Below are 10459 nucleotides of genomic sequence, written 5' to 3'. Positions count from 1 at the left end.
GAAAATAGCACTCATATCAGATGATTTTCTTGTTCTCGGTGGTAAAAGGCTGTTAGTACCTTTGTGATACTAGCCTTCTGATTCTGTGATAAACTCAGAAATGAGATACGTGGCCACACTATCAGCATAGGAAGTCTAAGGCAATATTGATTTTAATTTCTTGAATGTAAATAACATTTTCTGTAATCTTAGATTCATGATTCAGCATTTCCAGCATCAAGATTTTTAATCGGCTGATAGTCTCTCTTTTTTTATATTTACTTATTAAATGTGCTTTTCTTGTAAATTTACATGTGCCTCAAGCTTTTTGTCCCAGGGTGTTTATATAAAATGAAATAATAAATACATCAAATAAAAAGTGACAGTAATAAACAGTGAGATAATATGAGGGGAACAGAGGTAAATTTGGATATAAAACAGAATGCAATAACTCATAACTGTTAAGAACTCATAAGTTCAGAACCCTGCACTAAGGGGAAAAACAGCAGGATCTGCCCACCCGTTAAAGAGGAAACAATTTATAGTCTTGCCAACACTGACTATGGCAAGTTTGCAGGCACCCAGCTGATACAGATTCCAGCCTGGGATCTCTTTAACACTTGCCATTGTAACAGCAAGAGGCATGCCAGCTGAGAGGGGTCATTTTCTATTTGTTACCAATTTAGGATACCTAAAATGCTGTTTATGCCAGATGTAGGACATGTTGTCCTCCGTAGGGTCTTGCAACGCTGGGAAGCTGTAACACTAGTTGGGGTAAGAACTGCAGGCACTGACTGAGTCAATATATAGGCAAGGGGGTGGGCGGTAGTTTTGTAGATGGAAGGTGGATGGAGGTGCCAACCGAAGCTATTCTTCAGGATGGTTGTGCAGATGTAGGGCACGTTCTTCTCCACTGGGTTTCTCTCCTAGTGGAAATTACAGTTGGCAACTAGGGTTTGGAAAGACAGAATCGATCAGTTGGTTGGCTGGATCCTGGGCCACTGATAAAAAAAAAAAAATGAAGAGGACAGAAGAAACCAACAGTGAGCAGTAAAAACCAAGAGACTATTGAAAAATTCTAATGGAGTCTACTGGTGTTTCTACTGCAGTTTAGGGAGATTTGAAATAATGGTCATTAGAGTGGGTTACAATTTTTTAACCAACATTTTTTAATTAAAAATGCTCTTTTTACATAGATTTTTTTTAAAAAATCTATTTTTGCTATTTTTATAAAACTGTTATATGGAAAGATAATGAAGGCTAATACAAGTATTAACAAATCTTATTCAGAACCTGTATTGAGCTTTAAAAGACCAATTTATGCAAAACTTTTAATCAATATTTATTATTAAAAATATTTTTTTACTATTTTAAAAATAGCAAATTTTCCAAAACAAATTTTTATTTTTAAATACATTTAAAAAAATCTTGCTATGTGGCTAAAATGACGAATTAAATATTATACAGAGAGTAAAGAGGAAAATAAGCAAAAATTAAAAACTGAGAAGAAAAAATTTTTTATCAGCATCCATATAATTTTTATGTCATCTTAATCATATGGTGGGATTTGAAAAAAAGTTTCAAAATTTAAAATAAATCCTTTTTAAAAAAATTCATTTAAAAAATGACCAATGCAAAATGAAAATGTTTGAAAATAATTGTTAAAATATTGAAACAAATGTGTACAAAAACTTTTGTAAAAAATAAAATTCTGCTTCAAATATTATTTTGAAACGAATCTCTCTCTCCCTCTCCCCTTCCCCCCCACCCCCACCAGCTTTCTAGGTCATGTGGACTGTGGAAGGCTTTCCAGCTGGTCAAGAGGTAGACTCTCCTATGAAAAGCACTAGAGATGTGGAGAACCAGAATGAAGGACAGGAAGGACATGCACTTGTTGATTGGGCGGGGGTAAGAATTTAAAGATTCTGGTGATATTCAGTGGGGTTCAGGGCAGGGCCTATAAACCCTGGCAGAAATCCTGGGGCCATCTGACCTCATGTGCCACCCCTCCTCCCTATCGCACACGGCATCTCTGATGGAGCTTCTGTTTTAGTTTTGCACGATTTTGTTGGTCAGCTTTTGGTTTTGTAAAACCACAGCAGGGAGTGGTTAGACTCTAGGTTTCTAACCAAAACACTCTTAACATGAATTCCTTTGCCCATTATAGGACCCTCATTTAACCCCTGCAGGATGTGTGGGAGGCGTGGGGATTTTATTAAATGGATTGGGGAGGTAATTGTTTCTCAAAACTCGTCAATTATTACTGGTCTCACACACTCTGTTGTTTTCCTTGAAGCCCCAATTCATGCAGCCAGGGCAGCGTGTGAGAATCAGCTTCCGTTTGAATGGGACAGGGAACATCTGGGAGATGTGACATCATCTAACAAATGTTAATAATTTTTTAATTATGATTTTAACCATGCGGGCCTCTGACTGGTGAGTTGCAGGTGCCCAGCCACACTCGGCGATTGCAGAGGATTTGCTCTCTTTCCTCAGAGATGAGGAGAAGAGCCAACCAGATGCATGTGAGGAGACCCTAACTCTGCTTTGCCCAGGCACAAATGTAGCTTTTGTGACCCTGGACCCATTGCTTCTCCCTATCCCATCAGCGCCTAGGGGGCGTGCTGCCCAAGCAGTGACTGACTACAACTCCCAGGATGCCGAGCGCCGTGCAGACTACAACTCCCAGGGTGCGTTGCGAACAACCCTCCATGTGAACGACAAGGCCCAGGGTACCCCGCCCCGCGCCCTCCGCGAGCGCCGAGGAGCCAACGGGGAACTACATGTCCCAGGATGCCCGGCGGCAGGGGGACGGGTGAGCGTCTCCGGGCTGATCCCACTCCCCGCGTGGTGCGGGGGTGGGAGACGGAAACGGCGCCGCGGAGTCGGAAGGGGGTATGAGGCTGTGGACGGTGAGTGCGGAGAGGGCCCGGCGAGGGGGTAACGGGGGAGTGCGCTGGGGGGGTACATCGAGGCAGGTGGGGGAGTACAGACGGGGGGCAGGGCACTGAGGTGGGGGCTGACAAAGGGAAAGTACCGAGGGGGGCTGGGAGGGGGGAGAGGAGACAGAGGGAGGTGGGGGCAGGGCACTGCGGGAGGGTAATGGGTTTTTCCCCCTCATCTGAGGATTTTCTGCCTATTGATTTTTATTCCCTTTTATTTATTTATTTTTCACTTTGAGTCACACTCCTCCTCAAATCCCCATAATCTCCTCCTGGTGCCTGTCATGTCCCTTGTCCCCTTCAGGACAATTAAATATAATGAAATACCCTTCAACTGTGTGAAATAAAGGACTCTCTCAGGTTAAAAGTCGTATTCTCTCCTTTCGTTAACTTTCATAACATTCCTTACTAGCATCACTGATTATCTGAGAAATCGTCACAAAGGACAGAATTTGAGGAGCTTAACTATTCACCCGCTCTTTGATGGTTCATGTATCTTGGTCAGTGAAACTGGCCTGGCTCCTTTAACCTCCTGCTTCCTGGGTGTGAGCATAGTGGTGCAATAGTAGGACTACACACAGGAATTTTTGCATTCAAGCAAAGGTTTTCATTGACTTTTTTAAAATTAACAGTTTTGTAAGGGTAGTTATTTAAAATAGAAGTTAAATGGTAAGCTTAAACTACCTCATTTATGTCTCTCTAAATAGATCATCATTTGTGAAATGATGGTGTATAAGAGAAAACTGAATGAATGGAGCCGTTAGGGCAGATGGGAAATTTGCACTTCATTTTTCTGCTTGCTACAAAAAACAAACGAAAGGCTTGGTACCTTCGATAAATAAGTTGCTCCATGGTGAACTCACCACCAGTGATCCCAGAGCAGTTCAGGGGCAGAATTTTAAGTTAGTTTTGAATAACCTCCCTTCCTCTCTGGGTCTTAAAAACAGTGCCCTGTTTTTATCCTTATACAGAGGGAGGATCACCATACTGTAAGACTTCTGAGGAAAGTGAAAAAGGGTAAATAGGGTATTCTGGGATTTTCCGCTTTCATTTCCAAAAAGAAGCACATTTTATGCAATGTGAAAGAGGCATGCTGATTTAAGTGCAATAGAGGAAACGGGAGAAAGTTAATTGGAGGGTAGGGGAGAGGGGTCAATGCTAATTTGAGTTCTTTCATTATCTGCCTTGAGTTAAATTCTCTGAGTTCTTTTTTCCTGGATATTGGTCCCATGAGATTCAGTGCAGTCTGTCTCAAACTCACAGGTCATGTCCACTCTTGGCCTGTACGATCCCTGGAGGGAACCCCCTTCAGTGTGACAGCCCTTCTTGGGGTCCACTCTCTCTCCCATCACCTCATTAAACCACTAACACCCAGGGAAACTGAGTCGCACCCCCTGGGGGAATTCTGCATCAAAAAATTAAAAAATTCACACAATATTTTACAATTCTGCATATTTTATTAAAATAACACAGTATAATCATGCCAGTTTCAGTTATTTTGGTAATTTATTTGTGACTTCCCCCTTTTTTCAGCTCTCTGTGATGACTTTCCCTTTTTTTCCTATATGAAATGTAAGCTGCTGCTTGCTGAAAGCTTTCACTCCGTGCTTTACTTTATCACCTCATCCCCAATTTCATCACTTGCTGCTGTGAAAATAGCTTTTTTTTGCTTGTGTGCGCTTTGTCCTTCACCTACCCCATGCTTTGGGCATTCTCAATCCTCATTGTAATCAATGTACATCAATCTCCCTCCCTTACCTACTTTAATAAAAACACATTAAAAACAAAAAAAAAAATTGACAGAGCATTCATACTTCAGGGTCCGTATGCTGCTGTGTTGTTGTGCTTTGTGTCCATCATCCCTTTTTAGACTCTAAGCTTGCTTATTACTTGTTTGCTGCTACACCAATTGAATAGAACCAAGAACACTGACAGATTCAGTGCTTTTAAATATACCCTCTGAAAAGCAATTTTAGATCCTTGTGGACAAAAGAGAAAAGTGAGAGACATCACTACCAAGCTTTATAAATCTTAATAATTCCCTCCACTCTCACAGTCACTGAGGGTATATCTACACTGCAGTTGTACACCCACAGCTGGCCCGTGCCAGCTCCTTCAGGCTCACAGGGCTTGGACTAAGGGGCTGTTTGATTGCAGTGTAGATATTTGGGCTTGGGCTGCAGCCTTAGCTCTGGGACCCTCCCAGTTCACAGGGTTCTAGAGCCCTGACTCCAGTCCAAGCCTGAACACCACCACAATTACACAGCTCCTTAGCCTGAGTCAGTTGGCATTGGCCAGCTGTGGGTGTCTAATTGCAGTGTAGACATATCCTTAGTCCCTTCCCACCTTTAAATCTCAATTTAAAGCACTTCCTATTGCTTTGGCACATAACTGACAATTTGTAAAGGATTTTATGGTATGACATAAATATTTAAAAGTGTGCATTGTATTACTCCTCATGTTCTTTCCCAAGCAGTTATTTTACTGTCTCTGCTTCTTACTCCTACTGAGGCTTGCCTGGGGCTAGAACAGGGGTAGGCAACCTATGGCACGAAGGCAGCACGCGAGCTGATTTTCAATGGCACTCACACTGCCCGGGTCCTGGCCACCGGTCCAGGGGGCTCTGCATTTTAATTTAATTTTAAATGAAGCTTCTTAAAAATTTTAAAAACCTTATTTACTTTGCATACAACAATAGTTTAGTTATATATTATAGACTTAGAGAGAGAGACCTTCTAAAAATGTTAAAATGTATTACTGGCACGTGAAACCTTTAATTAGAGTGAATAAATGAAGACTCGGCACACCACTTCTGAAAGGTTGCCGACCCCTGGGCTAGAAGCATGACAGTTTCTTTTCTGTAAATGAATACACGTGTGGTAATTGAGCATGAGTGGATGTCTGGTGCAAATGAAGTTGCAGTGGGTGTGTGCACTGTAATGGGCCGGACAGACAAGTGCAGTAGGATTACTGTGGTAGAAGGGACCTTGGTTAATATTTCATCTTAAATGTTCACTGAACACTTGAATCATTTATAATCAACTGAGGGTTCAGGATTTGAACGGAAACATTGCTCCTTCATTGCCACATGTTGAACAAGAAAAGAAAGACTTGTTGTTATGCATCCAGGGAGGGATTGGTCGAGGGATAAAGGGAGCAGTTTATCCCAGCAGGGTCAACCTTGTGCTTGGGCATGGGGGGGTTGCCATTATTATTAATTGAACCTCTTTGTTTCTCACCATTCTCTTCCTCCTCCTCCTTCCCCCGCAGTTGGGACACCATGATGGATAACCGCTTTGCTACAGCTCTAGTAATTGCCTGCGTGCTCTGCCTCATTTCCACCATTTATATGGTAGCCTCAATTGGTACAGATTTCTGGTATGAGTACCATAGCCCAGTCAGAAATGCCAGCGAACTTAGCAGCAGTATTTTGGAGGAATTCATCAGTATGGATGCAGATGAGAAGACTTATACAGATGCACTGTTCCGGTTCAATGGCACAGTTGGATTGTGGCGGAGATGTATCACTGTTCCCCAAAACTCGCACTGGTACAGCCCACCAGGTAAATTAGTTCATCCTCCAAATAGCATTTTCCTCCACCTTCCCTGTTCCTTACTGCCTTGAGCTGCAATTTAAGGGTTGGATATCAAACAGTATTTCCTCAGAATGGATCTATGTCACCTCTTTTTTCCAAAAAGCTTCTCTGGTTATTAAACAGGGCAAATATAACATTTTAAAGATGCAAAAGGAAAGCCTTATGCAGCTGCTAGTGAGTGTTTAGAGAACCAGGATTTGATATGTTAAGGTCTTGTCTACACTTCAGTGCAGCTGAGCCGCTATAGCTGTATGCTACCTGTGCCTACAGGAGAGCTTCTCTCATCAGTGTAGGTATTCCACCTCCCTCAGAGGCAGTAGCTATGTCAATGGGAGAATACCTCCTATCAGCATAGTGCTGTGTACAGCGGGGGATGTGGGTTTTCCTCACTCATGAGTGATGCAGTTATACTAACATAAGTGGTAGTGTAGACCAAGCCTCAGTTTCATCTTAAAGTGAGTCCAGTGTAATTTGTGTTTTTTCTGCACTTTGTTTTCCAACTGAGAGAGATATCATTTATTGTTTTCCCCACTTTTTTAGAGGAAACAGTGTGGTTGAAAAGGTGTGGGCATTTTCTCACAATTCCTAAATGAAAATTTTTGAATATGCTTAAATTCTATGTTCCTGAAATTTTTCATTTAGAGACTGTTTTTCTGAACAATGAAAAATTGTCACAACATTTTCCCATGGAATCATTTTCTGTGAAACCCCATTTTTAATGAAGGATCTTTTTGATGAAAATTTCAACCATCTCAACTCAAAAGCATCTTTTAGAACTTCAAAGTGGCAATGGACAAATTTTCAGTGGGAACAAATACTATGAAATGTTTAAAAACTTGTTTTAAAAATAACAGCAATAGAAGTGTTTAAAAAGTGTACTTGCCTTCCATGAAATGTTTAACAAGGCAGTGAGCTCTTCAAATGGAGCTAAACACAGCTGCTTTTTTTGGATGTCTAATTTAAAGAATGAAGAGCACTGACCATACAATATTTGGGTATCTCGCATCACACTTATTTCAATCTGTTGTATCAATAAGCGCTGGTGTAGACCTCTCTAGATTGCCTGGAGGTGCTGCATATTTTAATTTTATGTCACACATTGAAATAAATGCACAATACATTTATTTTAATGGAATATCAGTATAAAGAAAAAGTTATGGTTGCATAGTTAAGCACTCACTTTAATAATTTGGCAAGCACTCACGCATATTAGGTATTTTACTTTCAACTACCACAACAACCTTCCTGAGGTGTCATGTAAGGGATGAGGCAGCTGGCTGTGAAGCTAGCTTGACACAAAACTTGAGTGACCTATATATGCCAGCACAATTTTTCAATATTCCTCTCTGATGTAATACTTAATCTATAGTAAATGCAGCTTACTATTGTAACTCCTAGTAATGAAACTCATTAAAATGAGTCAGAGTGTGACAGAGTTGTTTATCCCTCTGACAAGAGGACATAGTGCTCTTAAATCAGGAAAGAAATGAGAGTGGTGAACTGTGAAGGAGTTACGGTATTTATTGCTTTGACTGTAAATGTGTGATGTGAATTGATCCAGGAAGCAGTGGGATAAGGGGGAGTGGCTAGTCTCTATAAAGATTAACTATTTTTAGGGTGAGAACAGTTCTCGGAAGTAAAGGGATTTCTCATATAAAAAGAACAGCAGATACTGGATGGGAGCAGGATTGTCAAATGAAAATAAGGAATAAAACTAATGGTGGTTGTTGCATTTCTTCCCCTGTCCTTCCCCCTCCAGAAACTGATATGGTCAGACACTGCGTCAGTTTTTCCCTCTCTGATCAATTTGCGGAGAAGTACGTGGAGCCTGGGAACCACAATAGTGGTAGTGACCTGAACCGGACCTGTAAGTGCCTTTCACCTTTGGCAGGTAGATGTGCGGGATAAAGGAGACTGGGAAGGAAAAGAAATGAAGACATTTTCACTTCCAGATTCAATCATTAGAATTACCTCTCTCCTTATTCTCTCACTATTTTGATCTGCCCACCTCAGCCAACGCTTCATATAATAACCCTGGATATTAGTTATGACTTTAAGGCAAGGGTAGGTAATTTGTTTGTTTGCTGTGGGAAAGGATTAATTCAGAGAACAGTGTTGTGTTAAAACTCAGTAAGTGAACACACTTTCAAGTTCCTCCCTCTCTTTTCACAGCAGGCAGTGGTCCTTCCTAGCTCAGGTTAAAAGTCCCTGATGGCATAGTGTATGGGAATGAACATAGATGGGCAGGGAGAATGTCGGACACTGGCATGTTTTTAACACACCTATGGATGGATGTCTGTCTCTCTCTCTCTCACACATATACACAGATCTTTGGCGTTTGCAGTTCCTCCTGCCTTTCGTCAGCCTAGGGCTAATGTGCTTTGGGGCTTTGATTGGCCTTTGTGCTTGTGCCTGTCGAAGCCTCTACCCTGCCATTGCCATAGGAGTCCTACATTTCCTTGCAGGTGGGTCCTGTTATGTGCTCCAGTCCTCTCCCTCTCCTAGCAGAGTAACTTCCCTGACTGTGTCAGCCAGGGCATCTGTACTGTGAGCTGATTGTCCTTTACTGTTTATTCCCTAGGTCTGTGTACGCTGGGCTCAGTCAGCTGCTACGTAGCTGGGATTGAGTTGCTCCACAAGAAGCTGCACCCACCTGATGATGTGCAGAGTGAATTTGGATGGTCCTTCTGCCTGGCTTGTGTATCTGCTCCTTTACAGTTTATGGCAGCTGCTCTCTTCATCTGGGCAGCCCGCACCAACAGGAAGGAATTCACCCTCTTGAAAACATACCGTGTAGCATAAATAGGACACTTCATTCATGGCCAGTTGCTGCTTCACAGTATTTTGTTTCAATATTATAGGCCTTTTCCCACTTGTACGCCATCCTTCTTTTGGTCAGGTATCTGATCCGTGCACTGCATGCTTCTTGCCAGTTGAGTTTCAGTGGTCTGCAGGTTTTGAAGACAAAGGCCTCTGGGCCAAATTATCAAACTTGAACAGCTTTCTCTTGCCAGAAGTCTGCAGAATTTTAACAGACTTTTATTATATAATTTAAAAAAAACCAACAATTGTTTGTGGAATAGTCTTAAGAGCTCATCCTCCTTTCTAATTATACTACCCTAACTGGACACTCACATCTAAATCTGATCTGAAAAAACAGGCGAGGCATTGTGGAGCAGAGGATGAACAGGGGAAGAAAAGAGGGAGAAGAATGAGAGAACTGCAGAGTGTGAATAATATAGAATTGGGCACTACATGTTATGAGATCCCAGCAGGTGATGCACCCTAAGAGCACCAAGTAGACATGGATGTGCAGAATTGTGTGTAGAAATGTTATAGCTACATCTATGTTGTCACCTAGTTTGTTTCTTTCTCTTACTCTCATTAGTTTTTCCTCTCAGCCTCTTCTGATCAGGCTGATGTAATTGGGGCAGTCAGCTGTAGCTTTTGCGCCTGCTGTAAAATAGGGCCCCTCCCTTCCTGTGTTGAAGAGACAGGCCTAATGCAAGGTTTGGATTTAATTTGGTTAACGTGTTTGTATGTGTGTATATATAAATAAATCTAACTTTTTTTTTTAAAGCTTGCTTATTTATCAATGTAGCATACAACAGGTTTTTTAAAAATGTGCTGCTTGTTTCCCACCTTGCCCCACACCTGTTTAAAATACAGAATTGTTGAGCCTTTATTCTGGTTTAGTTATCAGAGTTGTTGTGAATTTGATTGAAAAAGGAAATGGCCTGAGCCAGATTAATACAGTCTTGTCTGGTCACTGTTGTTCATAGTGCTCAAGTATGGGAGAGAGTTGACCAGTTTTTATACAAAGCCTTTTTCTCTTTGAGGAAAGAGAGTGGAGTTTGGTGGGGGTTTTTTTAAATCACTTAATTTTAAGGGTGCATGTTCATCTTCACATCCTTTGAGTTAGAGGTGGAAAAATCTTAGTTT

The 10459-nt window shown here is 41.5% G+C and overlaps 1 protein-coding gene across 3 annotated transcripts; it reads left to right on the top strand.

The window, feature by feature from the left end:
• The first annotated feature begins 2687 nt into the window (after positions 1 to 2687).
• CLDND1 (claudin domain containing 1) lies at positions 2688 to 10096 on the top strand. Of its 3 annotated transcripts, none has more exons than XM_050961687.1 (5): positions 2690 to 2891; positions 6192 to 6484; positions 8277 to 8384; positions 8845 to 8982; positions 9099 to 10096. In XM_050961687.1, the coding sequence occupies exons 2-5, from the start codon at positions 6202 to 6204 to the stop codon at positions 9317 to 9319; spliced, it is 750 nt and encodes a 249-aa protein (XP_050817644.1). In that variant the 5' UTR covers positions 2690 to 2891; positions 6192 to 6201; the 3' UTR covers positions 9320 to 10096. The 3 variants fall into 3 exon arrangements, with proteins under 3 accessions (XP_050817652.1, XP_050817644.1, XP_050817634.1); XM_050961677.1 differs by having other exon boundaries at positions 2691 to 2863; XM_050961695.1 differs by lacking the exon at positions 8845 to 8982 and having other exon boundaries at positions 2688 to 2863.
• The last annotated feature ends 363 nt before the right edge of the window (positions 10097 to 10459 follow it).

Source organism: Gopherus flavomarginatus, chromosome 1 (genome assembly GCF_025201925.1).
Source record: "Gopherus flavomarginatus isolate rGopFla2 chromosome 1, rGopFla2.mat.asm, whole genome shotgun sequence".
Taxonomy (NCBI): Eukaryota; Metazoa; Chordata; order Testudines; family Testudinidae; genus Gopherus; species Gopherus flavomarginatus.
The sequence above is the reverse complement of the archived record's forward strand: the minus strand, read 5'-3'. Positions and strand labels throughout refer to the sequence as shown.